The sequence below is a fragment of the Furipterus horrens genome, unplaced genomic scaffold (genome assembly GCF_987537825.1).
Source record: "Furipterus horrens unplaced genomic scaffold, mFurHor1.1.pri manual_scaffold_10, whole genome shotgun sequence".
NCBI classification, from domain to species: Eukaryota; Metazoa; Chordata; class Mammalia; order Chiroptera; family Furipteridae; genus Furipterus; species Furipterus horrens.
In genome coordinates, this window is record NW_028327180.1 from 96,672,752 (window position 1) to 96,692,041 (window position 19,290).

The window sequence follows — 19,290 nt, forward strand, 5'->3', positions numbered from 1 at the left end:
TGAGTGGCTCTGATAAGTCAGACTCTTCAGTGGGCTCAGCTGCTTCCACTGTGAAATCAACAGACGGGCTCCGATCCACCGTAGAGCCTTGGCCTGGGTCTAATGTCGTGGGCAGGGACTGAGTGTAGTCTACGGGGGCAGGGATGTGCAGAGCTCATCAGCATCGCAACGGGATCACTGTGACCCCTCAGATGTAAAACTTAACCTGGATGAGGCCTTCCCTGAGGTCTTATCAGAGCTAAAATTGATTCTGAAACCCCCTTCCTACTATGTCACCAGTGGGGACTTACATGCACGAGAAAAGCCACTTCCATGCGTTTGCGGCGGAGCGGGGGGTGTGGGCAAAGGCCCCGCTGTGGGTGGAAGTGGTGGCTAATGGTGTTGTCTGCCGACTGCAGCCTCTGTGTGTGTAAGAAAAGGCTGACTAGCACCCAGCCAAGCCCGTGCCTTCCGGTCACGTCCACGGCCACGTTTGCGCTGCCAGGGACTGAGGCCACATGGATGGCAGAGCCGAGACTGTTTACGGCGTGGCCTTCGCACACACATCGTCTGACCCGTGGCGGGGACCCTGGCAGCTTGTTAGAGGCCCGGCCTCTCCCGGCAAAGGCCCAGCCGTACTCACAAAGGAGGACCAGCCCCCGTCGTCATCCTCATGGCTTTCTGTGGAGGAAGACAACACGCCATGAGCACCAAGGAGCCGCCAGAAAGAAAGTGAGAGCTGCTCCCTTTCCCACCTGGCACCCTCCCACGTCGCCATTCTGTCCCAGGCCTCTGTCCGTCCTCCTGCACGCCTGAATGTCTGCTCTGGAATGCCCACCTGAGGGGCTCGTTCTACCAGATGGCACGAGGGCATCTTAGCCTTTCCCGTGTACGAAAGTTACCGAGCGTGCTTCCAAGTATGCGCAGTGTGATGGTCAACAAACTGCTTTAAAGGCTCAGAAGCATGAGGCTGACCCCAATCAAGGTGCTCAGCCAAAGCCTGGGCTTTTCCATCCCAACCCCCCACCCCCACCCCAGAGTTCACAGTGTGTCCCTGCAGAGTCCCAGCTAAGCAGGGCCCAGAAGCCAACAGCCCTGCATAGTGACATCACTCCTCCCCTCAGTCTGGACCCAAACCCTTTACTGGGTAAGAACTAGCTAGCTGACAGGCAAATAAGGTCACCCACATGCCACCCAAGGAGCCCTAGGAGCCAGCAGACAAGTACCTATCACCCCCTAAAACCATGACTGTCCACCCCCCAGACCTTTACCTGTTTCTTCAGGAAACCGCTGGACTTGGGGTCTGCAAAGGCAAACAGCATTGCATTAATGGCCTTCCTGCCTTTGGGGAGCGCCCTCTTTCCTCAATCCAGCCCCGCAAGACGGTCCCCCAGGGGAGAGTACGTCTCAGCACCCAGGACAAGTGTCCATGTCCTTGTTGCTCAGCAATCAGGGTGAGACTTCCCCCAAATTCTAGGAACTACCGAAGCCACACGGTGGTGCCATTGGCGGCTCATGACTTCCTGTTTCGGGGAAGTTCCCCTGATGTCCCAACCCCAGGGGCAGGGTGCAGGGTGGGGGGAGGGAATGCCCTCCCCTCGTGGGACTGAAGGGGTATGGATGCAAAACAGGGCACAACCAGTCTGTACCCCCATGTCAGGTCTGACTTGGGTTTAGACATTCTTTACGGGTCACGTCAGCACCCGGGGTCCACTCACTTGCGTGATGCAAAGAGGTACCTCCTCTCTTCGTTCCTGTTGATATCTTGACTTAGCTTACTGAGAATCCTACAAGATAAAGGGGCAGATGAGGTGACAAAGCCATCGGGCCCCAACCTTCCCACGGAGACCTGATGTTCCTTGACCCCGTTTGACCTCAGGCACCTGGGCCGGCCTCTGCCAGTCCCCTCAGGGGCCCTCTGCTGCTCACTTCCTCCCAGAACGAGTGGCCGTCATGCCCTGCCAGCCCTGGCTGCTGCCCCGTGCCTGGCCCAGCCTGCTCAGTCCAGCCCGCAGCCCCCATGAGGACCTGTGGGCTCCCACCTGGCTTTTCCTCCTCCGAAGCCCTGCAGCCTCATGGTCTGGGGAAGACCACTGTATATTTTATCGCGTTAATGTTCCTGAGGCTGACGTGCTGAGTCTTGGTCTGGTGCCCTTGGGAGGATGTCTGGCTTCTAGGAATCCTCGTATCATCTCTAAGAATCAGCTGTTCATTGTGTCACTCGGGACCAGAGCTGCAGGGGCTGTTCGTTAGCCTGTGTCTCCTTCCATTGTCCCTACCCTCCTTGGTGACATGGATTCTTATAAAAACTCAGAGAAGTATTTCCAATCAAGGAACAGCCTGCACAGAGGGAAGCTCCCTCCGTCACCCACACTGGGGCCAACCTCGGCCAGGACCCTTGGAGATACTCCTAGGTCCTGGGCGGTGAACTTGCAAGTCCCCAAACACCAGGACAGCGGGGGGCCTTCTGCAGCAGGCTGCCCCACAAGTGGGTCCTCGCACCTTCAGGACACGAGCCCCCAGCCTCCCTTGGTACCCGCTGTGGAAACCAAGGAGGTCAACAGCTCGCAGGACCCTCAAAGATGATCTGATCTAATGTCATCTTTCAGGTGGCCCAAACAAAGGAAGGGACAGGCCCACCTGTGGGTTAGTGACCAAGGCCACCCCTCCCCTCACAACACAGAAGCTGGGCTCCCCAGTTTCCGGGGTAGCATGCTTTTAACACATCGCATCCCGGGCCCTCGCCCTGGAGCAGTGAACACTGTTGAGCCTGCGGCCCATCTCAGAATGACCCAGGATCTGCGTTCCTTCTGTTAAGTGACTGTCTCAAGGCAACACGTTGGGCCTGAAACAAAATCACTGAGTTAGCCAAGGCAGTCCTTGGCCCGCACCACTTCCGGTTCCTGGTTCCTGCACGACCTTGACCCTCCTAGACACCCAGACACCCGCCTAGCCCCGCTCCCAGGGGACTTCTGTTCTCAGCCCTCCTACCTCAGTAGAATGACAGCTACCCAGTGGGGACTTAAGAGGACAGGAGGAGGGAGGGCGGTGTTTAATCCTCTGTCACAATATCATTGTTGGCATTTCAGGCTTCGCTGACTGCCCAGAGGGAGGATGCTTTAAAACACCCTGGGGCTTCGCAGGGGCCTTCAGACAGGTACCGCCTGGGACAGGGCACTTTGGTTTCCTTTAAGTGATTGTTCTGAGACGCAGAGGGGGGTCCCTCTCCTCTCTCCTCTGGCGCGGGGGATGGAACGTTCCTAGAGAGCCCGCAGGGGAGCCCTGGTGGCGTCCTGCGCCCTGGCCAGGTCAGGAGGTGGCCGCCGCTGCTGCCACTCTGTTTCGATCCCCCCTCCATTTGACAAAGTGCCGTCCCCTCTGAGTGCCAGAGGCTCAGCTTGGTGCTCTAGGCGCCTCTGTGCACAAAGCCAAGGTCCCTGCTCTCCGGAGCGCACCGCGAGTTAAGACAGACAATAAACAATGCACATTTAAGGAAGTGAAATTCTAGGTGAGACCTGGGCGTACAAGCTCGCAGCGGGAGTGCTGGGGGCAGGGGAGGGGTGCCGTTGCAATGACAACAGGCAGGCCTCCGTGCTGGGAGAGCACTTCTGCCGTGACTTAAGGGAGCTGGGGCTGGGCCACACCCCTCGGCCCCGCCTGCAGAGCCTGGCTGGGCTCTGACTGGCTCATGAAGCTGCTTGGATCCTGAAAGGACCTGCTGCTCCCCATGGTGTCACTTCTTACCGGCAGTATCTTTAGCAGCCAGGCTGGAGGCTAAGGAAGGAAATGCCAAACCGCAGGCCCCGGCAGAGGAGAAGCGGAGGGCTGAGAGAGCAGCGCAGGGCCTGCCGTTGTGGTTTCCAGCAAAGCTTGGCTCTCGGGCGCCTCCTCCTTTGGTGGCCCTCAGAGGGTGCCTTCCAGGCCAGCTGGGACCTGGCTGGGGGGTGGGGGGGGGCGAGTGGATGGGGTGGCCAGGCTGGAGGGCAAGGCAGGAAGGCAGTGCCTACCTCTCTATGTGCAAACCTTGCAAGTCGCCCCTCACTCCCGCACACAGGAGGACCAAGTGACAGTGAGTGGCCGGAGGTGACTCATTTCTCCTCCTCCCCACAAACCTCAGGCCTCACCCAGAGCAAGGGAGAGAGGTGGAGGGGGCTGGGCAGCTGGTAGACATTGTTCTCTCTGCTTTGCCTTGTTTTAGGGATAAACTGGTTCAGGAAGAGGGGATGAACCCCTCAACAGGAAATTAGGCCATTGCAACCAGGTGGAATCCTGCCATGACCCGGGTCCCAGCCAAGCTGTATCCCTAGCTCGCACGGCAGGCCCAGTCTGACTTCTCAGTCCAAGGCCTCCCCTGGCAGTGCTAAGAACACAGGGGGGGGGGGGTCTGTGCCCAGGGTCTGGCTGCAGCATCCTGCCCCAGGGCAGAACCCACTCTGTGACCTCACACAAGGCATTAGCCCTCCCTGTGGATTTAAATATAAAACTCGGAATACAGTTTTTTAAAAATAACTTCCCAGCAGGCATCAGCAGACTTTAATATGTTCTCTGCCAAGGTGCCCGGCTCCTGCTCCCTTGTGCATTGGTTCTGAGCTAGGCCTCTCCTAGGGGGCTCCATTCGCCTATTTAAAAGTTGTCCCCCATTGCAGAACTCGGGGTGTCCCTGGGAGAAAAGATGTCCTGAGAGACTGGCTACATCTGCAGCCAGAGAAGGCCCTTCTCACCAGAATTCGCATTCTGACAAAACCTGTTTAATTTAATACCAATTTTTTTTTTTTTTTAAATCATTGGGGAAGGAAGTAGAGATTCAGAGGAAGGCAATCTTGTTTTGGTCGGCTGCACATAAATACGATTTCCTTGCCATAGCCCTTGAGGGTAACGATCATAGAACATGAACCTACATACAAGGGATTGGAATGAGTAAGTATGGACTATCGTTATGTGTCAAGGACAGTACCAGGCAACTCGTGTGGGCTCCCTCCTTGAAAACCCACTGCTCCCCGAGAGTTAGCTCTTTTCCTCTGTAAGGGGAGGAGTCCAAGGCCCAGAGGGTGGAAGCGACTGCCCCAGCGTGCCCCAGCTGGCAGGAGGCAGAGCTGCCTTGCGAACCTGGGTCTCCCTTGCTCCAAAGCTCAGGCCTTTCTATTCTCCTCTCCTCCCCCTTTACCAGGATAGAATCGTCGTCGGCAGCCGTCCGTCTCGAGAGACGATGGTGTAGCTTCTTAAGAGTCTATCTGCACCGCCGAGAATGGCTGTGCAGTCCGACTCAAGAGTGACACGGTATCTGTCTCCTCCCGTGTTGAATCGACATCTTGCGATGACGCTGGAGTGTCCTCTCCAGTGAAGCTGAAGCTACAGAGCCTGGGCAGGGTGATATGGAGGGTCTGCTGTTGCCCATGCAGCAGACCCCCCCTCTCTTCGCAGCTGAAGGATCCAAGGGAAAGACGGAGTCAATACAGCTTGGCTTCAGGTGCGCCGCAGGAGTTGCCGGTGTTGACTACAGCGTCAAACCGCCTTAGGGACTCCGGCTCCTGATTTTCTGTCGGGGTTTACTCCCTTAGCCTTTCCCCTGAAGAGGTATGCCGCAAGGCAGCGGAGGTTTTTTGGAATCCCAGGATAGAATAATCAGAAAAATATGATATTGTGCTCACTGGGATTTTGCATAACATAAGAATAGCTTACCGTTTATTATTTCCCCATCATTACCTCTAACTTCCCTACTGATCCTTTGAGGTAGGTTTTCTCCATACTCTTTTTTTCTCTCCTCTGGACTTCGATTCCACAAGTATTAGGCTACTGGAAGTTTCCTACAGTTCCCCAACGCTCCTTTCATTGACTGCTTTCATTCTCCTATGTAATTCATTTTGGACAGTTCCTACTGCTGTGTCTTCACATTTATGAACATTTTCTTTTGTAATGTCTAATCCACTGTTAATCCCAGGCAGTAGAGTTTTTACCTCTAGAAGTTCTATCTGGGTCCTTTTGTATTTTTCATGCCTCCACTTAACATTTTTTAAAAAGACTTTATTTATTTATTTTTAGAGAGAGGGGAACGGAGGGAGAAAGAGAAGGAGAGAAAGATTCATGTGTGGTTACCTCTTGTGCCCTCACCTGGGGACCTGGCCTGCAACCCAAGCGTGTGCGCTGACTGGGAATCGAACTGGCGACCGACGCTTTGATTCGTAGGCTGGTGCTCAATCCACTGAGCCACACCAGGGTGGGCATCAACTTAACTTTTTGAACATGTGGACTCCGTGTGGTATTACCCTTGTCTACTATTTCTTCTCTCTTTGTCATTATGGGTCAGTTTGGATGCCTTGGTTTTTCTCCTTGTTATAGGTCATACTTTTCTGCTTATTTGTATACCTACTCATCTCTGATTTGATGCTTGACCTTGTGAATTGAACTTGGTCAGGGGATGGATGTTTTTGCGTTCCCATAAAATATTTCTGCGCTTTGTTTTGGGATGCAGTTAAGTTACTTGGAGGCAGTTTAATTTTTTTTTTTTTTCAGTCTTGCTCTTAAGATTTGCCAGGTAGAGCCAGACATCTTTTAGACTAGGGCTAGTTATTGCCCACTACTGGGCAAGTTCTTTCTGTGCACTCTGCCCAATGGCTACCAACTTGAGGTTTTTCCAGTCTGCCTGGTAGAAGTAGGCACCATTTCCCACCCTGTGGCTGGATGCTGTCACCTCTCATGTTGGTTGGGTGGGCCTTTTCAGGCGGTCCTTCCTGCACCGATCACAACTCTGCTGAACAGGGACTCCTTGCAGGTCTCCAGGACGTTTGCTCAGGGCAGCTCTCTCTTTTGTGATACCCATTCAGTGGACTCTAGACTTCTGGACCCTCCGCCATGTCTCCTCCACTCAAGTTCACTACAATCCACCTGAGCCCCTGCTCTCTGTGCCGTGGCCTGGAGACCCTCTCAGAGCAGCGAGCAGTGACAAAGGTCACCACATTGTCTTCTGTCTCTCAGTATCCGAGGTCCGATGTCTTGAGAACCACTGCTTTATATGCTTTGTCTGGTTATTTGGTTATTTCAGGTGGGAAGGTAAATCTGGTTTCATTACTTCTTGTTGGTCAGAAAGCCAAGTCTCCACTCGTGTGATAGAAATGATTAAAGCACCTTCAGGGGTGGCCGGGGGCCCTGGTGAACTGGGCAGCCCAAACCTACCCAAGCAGAGCAGTAGACCCTCAGATGCACCGGACTCTGTCCCCACAGCGTACTGTGAACTCTGGCTTACCCAATCTTCCATGTGTTTCTAGAGAAGCTGGGCTTTATGAAATATTCTTTGATTTTAAAACACGGTGTGGACCAAACCTAACACACCTGCAGGCTGGCTCTCGCCCACCGGCTGCTGGTTCTCAGCCCTGTGTGCTCGGTTCTCTTCTTTATATAGAACTATAGTGTTTTTTTCCTAGAGCCCCACGTTTCTGCAAACATAGAAATGTTCCACATCTATACCCTCCAACGTGGTAGTCACCAGTTCTCTGTGGCTATCAGCTTTTGAAATGTGGCCGGTGTCTGAGGAACTAAACTTTTCACTTAATTTAAATTCACATAGCTGTATGTAGTCAGGGAAAACCCTCAGGAAGAATCAGCATTCTTCAACAGCAATTGCTCCTGGAGACAGGCATGCCCAAAGCAAATCCTCATCCTTTCTTTTTTTCTCCCCTGTTCATCCTTCCAGCTGAGGAAAACCTGAGAGTCCCATTGTCCAGAAGTTCCTCCTCTAGTGGCCTTACTTACACAGAGGCCTCCTGGCCTCCTGCCCCACTGACCTGCTTCCCTTTTATTATTATGAGCTCTGCAGCCCTTGGAGCAGGAGAAAGGACCTCAGAGAATGTCCAGAGCACAGCTCTCCAACTCGCGTCCCCCAGACTAAATCTAGCTCATAGATATGTCCATTCGGGCCTCTGCAGTGTTTAACGACATCTGAACCAACGTTTAAACATTGAGGTACATCCCACAAAACCAATGTATCTAGCTAGTTTTGGTAAATTCAAAGGCAGGGCACCTTTGGGTCCACATCGACGAGTCGAGTAGCTGTTCTTCTATGTGGGTGGAGAATATAATTCTGATTTGCCACAATCTCCATCACTCCCTATTGTTCCTTGGCAATGAGGCTTTGTGTTGACCACCTCTTTAATCATCCAAATTGTGCTATTATTTTTCTTATAGTGAAGAAATATTTCTCTATACAGCAGTCCCTCTCTATATCGTGGTTCACTTATCGTGGCCTCATTGTATTGTGGGATTTAAAACATATTATATTTAATTATTTATCATGAATTTTTTGCTCTATCGCAGGATTTTGTGGTACTGCATACGTATGTTGTTAAAGTTACATAGGTTTAAGAGTGTAGAATAAATGTAAGGTTCCTACTTCATGGGGTGGGGTGGGGTGTCTAGAACGTAATACCCACGATAAGTGAGGGAATATTGTACCCATGTTTTAGTCAAAGGTGGTAAAATGAAAGGAAAAAAATCAGTAGGGCTTTGTCTTTTTCAGCCTGGCCCATTTTGCCCATTTATGTCACCTGCCTGGCTCCTGGAAGCAGTTGAGGACGGGGGCCCGTGCTAGAGGGTGGGAAACACGTGGCATGACAGGCATGCTAGACTTCCCATTTCAGCACCCACGCCGGACTTCAGTAATGGGGCACGCCCTTGGTCGCCGTTCCCAAGCAGCCGGTACTGACAGACACAGGGCTGGGCCTTGCCCAACTCTCTCATTTTAGTGAGCTCGAAACTGAGCTCGAAACTTAAGCAATCATGGAGTTAGTCATGACGCCACAATGCAACCTCGGCTCGCTCGACTCTGGAAGTGTTTTCACAGGCCCTGGCCACCCCGCTGGGGAGAGAGGAAATGGAAGCATGGTTCGGAGCTGGGCTTGTGTCTTTGGCCGGAGCAGAGAGTGTGCCAGCTGGGCTGGATCTGTAACTTCCTTTTCCCAGTTCATCATAAACCTTCTCATCCCCACACATCACACTTGACTTCACTCTTCCTGCTCGCTTTCCTGTTTCAAGCCAACACTGATAGATCACTAACTCAGCTCCCCATTCCCAACTCTGTTCCACAAACCACCCAGGGAGTCAGGAGGAGTACTTACGGCACCCGGAGCTTAGGGAACTTCTGGATGTCGTTTTCTGTCAGGTTCTGAAAGGAAGACACCAGCAGGTTACAACCAGCAGGGAGGACTCTGGGCCAGGGGTGTAGAGTCAGGTGTGAAGCAATAGGGAGTGGTGGGGACTGCGGCACCTGAGGAGTACACCTTGCCCACCCACTCAAAGTGGGCAGCTTCTAGATGTTGTATAAAAGCCTGTGGGCCTGGTGTTGCCACATCAACTTTTTCAAAGGGAATACCAACATCTGGATTTTAGGTGAAATTTCCTGAGTTCTAGGTATTGACAAACAATTTTAATTTAAACAATGTGAGAGCTAAATTGTGGGACCAAACAGAAATTGTTTTGTGGGCTGAGTCTGGCATGTTATGACTGCTTGCCGTCCAGGGCTCTTACCCCAGACTCCAGGGCCTCTCAGCCCCTGTACAAGCTGAGCAGCTATGGCAAGCCAGTGGGGAAAGGAGCCTATGCCCTGAGACCACCCTCACAGCCTGAAGGCCTCTTTCACCGCACTTGCCAACAGAATTCTCTAGATTTGGTGACACAATAAAGAGGCTCTCCTGAAGGAACCGAGATGGAAAAGAAGAAAAAAATAATATTTGTGAAGAACTGACTCTGGGCTTCTGCCTTACAGCACCTTGATGAATCTTCACAGCAGCCCTGGGATGTGGGAACTACCAGTGTTCCCATTTCATAGATGAGAACGCTGAGGCTTGGGATGTGCCGAGAATTTCAGCTTATAGGTGACAGAGCTGAGGTTGGATCCCTGCTCTTGGCCCCTGTGGTCAATTTTCTTCCTCTCAGCTCCCTTTCTCCCGTGTTCGGGTCCTTTGAGGGTCTGGGTGTTGGAGGGGAAGGGGGTGAGAGAAGAAGACCACTGGAATGGTAGAGGAGAGGCAAGGGTGCCAATGTTAGGGACGGAAAAGGAGAGAGTGGGCTCAGTTTCTTTTTTTTTAATTTTTAAAGTATATTTTATTGATTATATTGTTACAGTAGCTCCAATTTTTTCCCCTTTGCTCCCCTCTGCCCAGCATCCCCCCTCCCCTTGGGCTCACTTTCTATAGAACCAATGCCGAGCCAAAGAAGGGGTACCATTAATGTTCTTACTGAGGCCAGAGGCTGGGTGGGAGCTCTGGAGCCAGACAAGCTGGGTTAGAATCTTGCTTCATTGGCTTAGTAGGTGTCTGACTTGGGGCACACACTCAGCATCTCTGAGCCTCAGTCTCCTTATCTGTGAAATTGGAATCATTTTAATAATAATGGCCACCTTTCAGGGGTCTTGAGGATCAAATGAGATGATATATATCATGTGTCTTACCCCATGTGGGATGCATCATGTATAAGTGAGAAATGGGGGAGTTAGATGAGTAATTCTACCCCCGGGGAGGGAGCCGCTGGGGTCTGGCTGGCGCTCTGAGGTTAGTGTCTTTGCTTTTTCTCTCCCTGGGCTGGGAGACACGTGGAGGATTGTTTGCTGCCCCACCCCCCCCCCCCCGGAAGGAGCTGGTGTGCTGCCCTTTGAGCCCAGCTGGCACAGGGACTGGGACATCATAGCAATGTGTGTGTCGGACTCACCTGCTCCAGCTCTTAGGAGCAGTGACTGACCCAGTCCCCTCCTCAGACCCTGCAGCAGGGTTGGGGTGGGTGTCTGCCAGGAGTCCTGAGAAAATCAGGCTTTTGGTCAAGCTTCTAAATTTCCTTTTCTCCCTCCAAAGCCACCCCCTCCCAGGGACGTAGTGAGACTCATGTTCAGAGGGTGGCAGGGTGAGCAGAGGGCTTCCTGTGGGCTACCGGAGGGATGGGAGCTAAGGACAGGGCAGCTGGCCCCCCCCCTTCAGTTTTGCTGACTTGGGGACATAGCTGAGGGGTTTTCCGGAAGAGAGTGAAGGAGAAGGTAGCTGTGACCGTGGCTGGAGACACAGAGCAGCAGAAATTTAGGGAAGAGAGAGCCCTTTCAAACAGGGACAGGAAGTGGAGGAAAAGATGAGAGAAGTTCAGTGGGGAGCTCTGCTATGTGATGGCACCCCCCCTCCTTCGAAAACCTTCAGCAGGCTCTGGGCTACACGTGCAGGGACCTGGAGGAGGACTTGTGGCTTGGTGGGAACCTGATCCTATGCTGAGTGTATCCTCAAGAGGGGCATGGGAGGCAGGAAAGCCGCACGTTGGCCCCACGTGGAAGGGCGATGGGGCTGCAGTGGCGTTGCTGCTTGAATACCCAACATCCATTCTCTCTCTCTCCCTCACCGACAGGACTGGGATTTTGTTCCGGGCAGCAGATGTGCCCCGTTCAAAATACATAATACCCTAGCCTTGCTAGCAGATGGTTGAGGTCACAGGACTGGTATGACCAGTGAGATAGGATTGAGGTCTGGTGGTGGATGGAGTGCCTGGAAGTTGTTTCTTTCTGGCAAACAAGGGAGGGGTATTCTCCGTGCGTGTTTGCACCTCTTACTTTCTGCCCATCCCCCCTTCCTCCTGCCTGGAATGCAGACGTGATGCCTGGGTATGGAGTAGCCATCTTGCAACCATTAGGACAAAAGGAAGCCACAGGGTTTTTCCATGAGCAAGATGGTGCCTGGGTTCTCAATGACTTCCTTCAGCAGCTCACCAGCCACAAGCACCCACCTCTAGATTTCTTATCGCTTGAGAAAGATCCACCCCGATTTGGCTAAGCCGTCATGGTTAGGTTCCCGTTGCATGTGCCATACACCTTCCTAAGCACATTTCCTGCTGCTCGTCAACCTTCTGGAAACATGGCACCCCCATCTCCCATCAGAGAAAGTCTCATTCTTCTCACCAGAAAACACAATGGTAGCAAAACAGATTCAAGGGACCTGCTAGTCCCTATGATGCTGAAGATGGATGGATGGAAGGAAGGAAGGAAGGAAGGAAGGAAGGAAGGAAGGAAGGAAGGAAGGAAGGAAGGAAGGAAGGAAGGAGAGGGAGAGGGAGAGAAAAAGACAAGGGCCTTCCACTTCTGTCTTCAAAAGCAGAATGGTCCCGGATATTATAAAGCTAGAAAGAGTGACAGACAAGAGGTTAGAGCTCAGATCAGGGCTCAAATTGTATCCAGAGCACCTGGGGTGGAGGGTGGGTTTCAACAGAAGCTGCTTTAAATACCCCAGCTGCTGGGGCAGGCACTGGGTTCTGCTCCCTGCTCTCCTGGCTCCGAGTACCCTTCTTCCCACTTCCCCATTTATACAATGATCAGAATATGCAGCATGTCTGCCAGGCCCCAGATATTGGAGCAAAGGAGACCAACTGGCTCAGATACCATTTCTCAACCTAGGAGACAACCCTGTCCTAACAGGCCTGAAATTCACATGCAGAGTGCTGGGGGGCAGTTCGGGGGGCAGCAGACTCACAGGTCTGGAAGGGACTGCTGCCCAGTCCCATGTGCTCAGTTACCAGAGGAGGGAGCTAGGGGAGGCTCCCAGAGGGCAAGTGCTTACTCCAGGTGAGCCAGGGCACCAGTGCCGCCACCAGGACCATCCCCAAAGGTGTCTCACCCCCTTCCCACTGCCGCATTAAGTCTCTGTTTTCAGGGCTCAAGGCCCCAGAAGGAAGCATTCAGGTTTGGCAGTAATTTGCAAGAACAACACAACAATGAAACTCCAGGAATTCTACTGGTGTGAAGCTCAGAGTGAAGAAATCGCATTGTTAAGAGCTCACAGAGTGTTGGACTGCATTAAGTGTGTGCTCGAGTCTAACTACTAGGAGTGTGACTTAGAACGAATTGCATCACACCTCTGCATGCTATTCTTCAATTGCTAATGAGGTGGCTGGAGCCTGCCTAAAAGTCCCTTTTGGCCCTAAAATAAGCTTCCAGGAGGCAGAAATCACATCTTAATCATCTCTCTGTTCCCAGCACGTGGGATGGTGTTGTGTATAAAAGGAAGTCAGGAAAATGCTTGTCAAGTGACTGGATAGGTCAATGACTGACTGACATGCGTGGAACTGTGAATGAATATGTCCTTTGTGACACAGGAAAGCAAAATTCAGACCCAGAGGACACAGGTTTGTTCTCGGCATGAGACGTGAGCGCTGCCCAAAAAGGAGCAAATGACTGTAAGTGGCGGTGAGCTCACCACCACCGAAGGGAGACAAGCTGATGTTGGTGGCAAGGGTGCAATAGAGGAAGTGGGTCAGTGTGCTGGGTAGAAAGCCAGAGCACATGACTTCCCTGACCCCTTCCAATCCTGAAGGCTTATGGCCGGTTCCCTCGCCGCAGCAGTCTGGACCTTCCAGGGAAACATAGCTTAGCTTGCCCTCCTCGTTCCGAATCCAAATCAGAAACATTTACTCCATGAGACCTTTGAAGCCCTGTTCCCGCTTCTTTTTTAAAAAGGTGAAGAAATGTGCCCGGAAGAGATGGATTTGTGTGGTCGGAGTCTGTCTCTTACCCATTGACAAAGGGGACCTTTCAGGGGAAATGCTCAGACCCCCTCCCCAGCCAGCAGCCGGTGCCTCTATCCCCACCGTTGGAGCTGCACCCCTTCCATTGGGTGGCTTAGTCCTGACCATAGAGCTGTATCTTAGTCTACACTTAGTGCGGTTCACAACGTAATGGGCTGTTTAATTGGCACAAAACTAACTACGTGAATTTAGAAGCAAGAAAGAGAAATGTAATTGAAATAATGAGGGTGATCCCACTCTTGATTCCATTCCGTGAGCATGTACCCCAAAATGAGAGATGGGAGAAAAGAATCTTCTGTTCTCCCAGGTGGTATTTCTTCCCCTTGGACTTCTCCAAGTATGAGTGGATTACGAATAGATTTTCAAAGTGTGCGTGCGTGTGTGTGTGTGTGTGTGTGTGTGTGTTTGTGTGTTATGATTTTAACTATACTTGAATTTCTTCCTTAAACTTGGACTTTGGAATGTGCCTTGGTATCAGTGAAAGATCTGGGAGGTGTCCTAAATAGAGGGATCCTGAGAGGTGATCAGAAATGGGTTCATTTAACACCTCTGAAGAAGACAAGGGGTGGTGTTTGGCTCCTGCAGACAGGCATTGATCCTGGGCAGCCTGGGGGACAGGGTAGACCAGTTGTCCCTGCAGCTATTGGTTAAAGTCCAGAACAGCTTTGGTCTCCATATGTCTGACTGGCAGCACTTACCAAAAAGCGTGGTCCATCAATGTGGTGCTTCTTCACGGCCTTTTCACAGTCCTTGTAGTTCAGCTGCAAAGAGGAGAGGAAGGCGCTGTGAGTGCAGGCAAGCTCATGCCATTCGTTCCCCTCCCTTGCCTGCCCCCGAAGCTTAGCAATTTGTGGTGCTGTGGCTAGCCAGACGCCCGCTCCCTCCCCTGTCTAACAGGGGGGCCAGTCCCTACCCCAGCCCCCCTTGCACTAATCCCTTGGGACTCTCTGAAATGGAGAACTTGCCTCAGTCCCAGGCTTTGGGGCCAACCCCTCCACAAGGAGAGCGCCTTCGAGGCTACACAGGGCGATGCTCCTCGGGCAAGTAGAGAGGAGCAGAAAGAAGACACTAGAGAGCCCCCGTGGTCCCGCCACCTAAAGGCAGCCTCGGTGAACATGGCGGTTTGTTTCTGTCAATGCTTCTACTCGGAGCATATTTCTAAACACAACTGAAGTTATACTTTATTTATATGCAATCTTGTGAGCCTGAGTTTTTCTCTGAAAATTACCTCCAAGGGATCATACGAGCCCTGTCTCATATTATTGCAAACTAATTTTAAACATTTGTTTAATTGTTCCCTTATTGCTAGACCTTTTGGTTGTTTACCAACCTGCTGCTCTGATCATAAGAATAACAACTGCCAAAAATGGTCAGATGCTTGCTGTATGGCCGGCCCCCTTCTAACGAGTTAAACCAACCTAAGTCATTTAATCCTGACTTTTTTTCAGATGGGGAGTCAAAGGCTCAGAGAGTCAAGTAAATTGCATGAGGCTCCATGGGTAGTAGGTGACAGAGATGACAATCGGGCCTCACCAAAAAGGTTTTAGTGACTCTGTCAGGAATGATCCCTTATTTATTAATAACGTTATAACACATACAGTAAGTAAAGTGAACAGATTTAAGTGTAGCTTAATACATCACCCAGATCAAAACATAAGACCCCGTGGGCATTCTTCTGCAACCAGTTTCGTTTTTCTCTACTTGATCCTTGAGATCAATTGTTTAAGTTTGATTATCAAGGCTAGAGTCACAGGATTAATAGGAATGATCACTTTTAGGGTCTTAGCTGCTTTCCTAAAGAGCCACAAGTTGCCTTGTCTTAGACAGCATACGAATTTGCACTGGAAATGTCTCTGATCTGATGTTTGAGGGTGGCGTATTTAAGGTTGAAGGTTTGTCCTCGAGAGCCCTAGGTTGTCCTCACTGGTCTGAGTCTCACAGCTTGTGGCAGCCCCCTTTGGGTATGAATGTAAAATCAGGGTCTTTTCTTACGGCCAACAAGGCTAAAAAGTAAGCACAATTGTGGTGACCTCTTGGCTTGCAAGGTCTCCAAGAGCCGATTCAGAGGTCGGTGTGGAAAGTGAGAAGCGTCTGAGGGTCCCTGAGCGTCCCTCTTATCTACACGCTCTGGGCTGTAAGTGATTCTTGGAATAGTCAACTGCCTTTAATTCATCATTTTCGCTGTCATCATTATCAGACGAATCTCTGGTTTTGCAGAGTGCTGACTTCAACTCTGCATAGTCAGAGAGCCTTGGAGACTGTGGCCTGCCCATAAGTCCAATTCTGATCCAGTAATATCTAGGCTTGGTGGTTAGAATCTGTATTTTTTTTAGCAAAACTTAAGATGATTTTTATGCGCACCCAGCTTTGGTTGCCGTTGGTCTAGAGTAGGTACCTGGTGTCATAGATGGGACAGCTGAGGCCCCAAGAGGCCGTAAGTCTGAGGCCTAAAGTCACACAGTGAGTTGGGAACACAGTTGGGATTCGAATTTTTGGCTCTGAGCCAGTGCCCTCTCCATGTCATGGCCCAGACATGCTCTCCTGCCAAGTCCAAAGGTATTGAAGGAGTTAAAGAAATATAAAACATGACCTCAGTCTCTCTCAGGGCTTCCATTCCAGACAGAGATGAGCTATATGTAGCTGAAATAATAAGCCACAAAGACCCTCCCATCTGCCTAGGCACTGCAGCTGGACTCTGGCAACGAGAGCGGGAAAAATGGAAGCTTTGAACATAAATCATCCCCTCTCTCTGCTGAATGCCTCACATGCGTTCCTTCCTTTAATTCTCCCAACAATCCCATGAGGTTAATTACTGTTAGTATCCCTATTTTCCTGATGAGGAAGCTGAGGCACAGAGACGTCAAGTAACTAAGGCAATGTCACCAAGCTAGCAGGTGGTACAACCAGGACTCAAACCGAGGTATGTCTGACTCCAGAGCTGGCTGGGGAGGTGTTTCCAAGGAGGGTCTGATATCACCGCTTCATTAGAAATGGCACCTGCCAATCAATCTTTTCACTAGGAGATTTGATGGCTAAGGTCCATCCCCACATAACTCCATGGTAATTCACTTGGTGTTTTCTCTCTGGGGGACTGAAGTGCTCAGGATTTGAAGGGTGTTTATCTGGGTCTCTGGGGTGTCTTCCAGATCACAGATGCACTTCAGTCTCCTCATTCCCACTTCAGTCCTTTTGTGCTGGGAGGGGAAACCCATTCGGGTGCTGAGGACTTGTCCCAGGGTTTGGGATTTCCAAGAAGGAAGTCCTCCCTTTCCCCAGCTCAGGCAGCGACCCCTCTCTCTGAACCATCCCCATCCATCTCCCTTGCCAAGGGGAGCTTGACCCGTGGATTCTGCTGCTGCTGGGCTGCACTGTGCATTCTGCTTCTCATGTCGCTGACGGAGCCTATCTGTGCCTCCCCGCGCTCCCCTGGTTTCCCTCCCTCATTCTGGATTCTTCTCCCCTTTCTTTATTGCGCTAATATGCCCCTTGATAACATCCTGACAGATTTCACCGGTTGCCCTAGTTCATTTGGTCTCCATTTAAGAAACGTATTTAGAAATATCCTTCAAGAGTCAGTTGTCCCAACCACCTTCACACCCACAGCGCTGAGACCTGTTTACTCTGACCTTTTAGAGGGAAAAGAACAGAAATGTGATGCGCGAAAAGCCGCAAATACCAGGATCTGTGGCCTGCGCCTCCATCATGCTGCACCTGGTTCAGCCTTTTCACACTTTTTTTCTTTAGGTTGGGGAAGAACAGTTGTGACAATAGATACCTTGGTACCACAAAGACGCCAGGTTTGGCTATGTGCCCCCAGGGAGCCTGTTCTGCCCCAGGAAAAACAGAAAGTTGACTTAGTTAATAATGTCTAAGGCCTTGACTTTAAACTCTCATCTGTATGATGGTCTGGAGTGTCAGCTGAATTTGATGCCAGCCTCCTCAGATGAGTCAAATGTTCCTCACAAGACACCATATCCCTTGCACAGAGGCAGAGGGTCCCTGACTGAGTCCCATGGCTTGGGATCGGCCCAAGCAGATATGTGATGTGTGGTTCCCCCCAGCAAATGACCAAGCATGGGGATCTCTGAGCATCTCCAAGGCTGGAAGGCAGGACAGTGACATTCTGGTCTCAGCTCAGCCCCAGCTCAGCCACCGACCCTCCCTGGCCAAGCCTCAGCCTCTGTAGGAGTCTGTTTCCCTCACTGTAACCCGGGCTCATGCCAGTTTTCAGACCTGCCTCTCAAGACTCTTATAGAGCTCCAAGGAGACTTGTCCCATGTAAGGGCTTGAAGGGCCCTCCTTCTAGGTCAAGAGCAATGACTGCCCAGGCACTAGCTACCTCCAGCATCGCTCATCATAGCCTCCCCGCTCCTCCCTCCTTCTTTGCCCCACACCCAGGACTCCATTCCTGCCATTCTAATAAGTAGCCTTGATCTCACTAGTGGTCCCAGCAGTTCCTCATCCCAGAGCACAGACTCTGAAACCAGACAGGTGACTGGAGCCCTGCCGCTGTCACATGCAGTCCCTGGGGCTTTGGGCCATTTAATCTCCCTGGGCTTATTTTGCAGCCGAGCCATGGGGACAGACAGTGTTAAACTGGAGCGTGTTAAATGGGACCGTGCCCGGAGAGTGCAAGCTCAGGCCCTGGCGCATAGTAGGTACACATTCATTTGAGGGCCTCCTTTGTCTCCAGATCTCACTGCGGGAACACTCAGTGGTGAAGATAGATCTATACGGTCCTCACTCAGCTGGTGAGGTTGCCCCGAGGCGGGACGCTCACTGCCATCTTTTATGCCTCTCATGTCTGCCTGGGCTCCGTCTTCAAGCCTCTGTCCAGCCCACCGGGGGCAGTGCCAGCCCCACCACCAACAAACAGCAAGGCTCACCTTCCTGAAATAGTCTGCGAGGCTTTCGGGGTCCCAGGTCAGGACCTCTGAGCGGAAGGGCACGTTTCTCAACGCCATGGCTGCTCTCCCGGGAGGAAGTCACCAGCTGAGCATGGGTGCGACTCCCATGGACAGAGTACCCCAAATCCAGAGCGAGGAGGTGTCCTTGGCTCTCCGACTCCCAGTTACCCTCTGGAATGGCCTTGTTGGAGCCGATGTCTTTTCTGCTGTAGCCAGATCCCAGAAAGCAACTCTTCCTCCGCGAACAAATATGGTCTCTTCTCAGAAAACGACTCAGCAAGTTTCCTTTACCACTTCCTCTGCTGGGCTCTAAATAAGTAAACAAGGAAGCCCAGCTCCAGCGACTGGAGAGCCAGAGAGAGTGACAGGGTTGGTCATTCCCCCACTGGTCCCGGCCACCCCGGCCCAGTGGGCGTGGCGATAAAGGGGAGTTGGACTCCAATGTGAGTCCGTTTCCATGAAAACCCCTGGCACCCATACGTCTATACCACATTCCTGATTGGCTAGGTCCTTGCAGATTAAAATCTATTTTGACAGTTGACCTAAATATAGACAATCTCCCACATCAGTGAATTGCCGGGGGAAGGAGCGCGGCCCTTGCATGTTTTCCAACCACCCCCCAGGCTCTCTCTAAAGGACAAGGTTAGATTCTTTCAGCTGCCCCCTTAGCGTTATTACCAGAGGATTTTCCGTGAGTGAGTGGGTGAGTCAGGCACCCAGGGCTGAGAAAGGGGCTGCGCTGGGCAGAGCCGGATTAATTTCTTGCATGACGGTTTGCAGGCCATGCGACGCAGGCGAGGCCTGGAGAGCTAGGAATCTCAGTTTCCATATCTGTAAAACAGGAACACAGAAGGCTTCCTTCATGAGC

At 51.7% G+C, this 19,290-nt stretch overlaps 1 protein-coding gene across 1 annotated transcript in view; it reads right to left on the reverse strand.

Annotated features, from left to right (window-relative positions):
- Nucleotides 1-18,779, reverse strand: part of LCP2 (lymphocyte cytosolic protein 2) — a 39,126-nt gene extending 20,347 nt beyond the window's left edge. Inside the window, exons 1-6 of the mRNA XM_090288563.1 lie at nucleotides 18,402-18,779; nucleotides 14,214-14,276; nucleotides 9,087-9,133; nucleotides 1,698-1,766; nucleotides 1,251-1,282; nucleotides 623-660 (exon numbers count right to left, since the gene is read on the reverse strand). Coding sequence (XP_090144689.1) covers nucleotides 623-660; nucleotides 1,251-1,282; nucleotides 1,698-1,766; nucleotides 9,087-9,133; nucleotides 14,214-14,276; nucleotides 18,402-18,479 — 327 coding nt within the window. The 5' untranslated portion in view covers nucleotides 18,480-18,779. The remainder of the gene's footprint in view (nucleotides 1-622; nucleotides 661-1,250; nucleotides 1,283-1,697; nucleotides 1,767-9,086; nucleotides 9,134-14,213; nucleotides 14,277-18,401) is intronic.
- Between the last annotated feature and the right edge of the window lie 511 nt (nucleotides 18,780-19,290).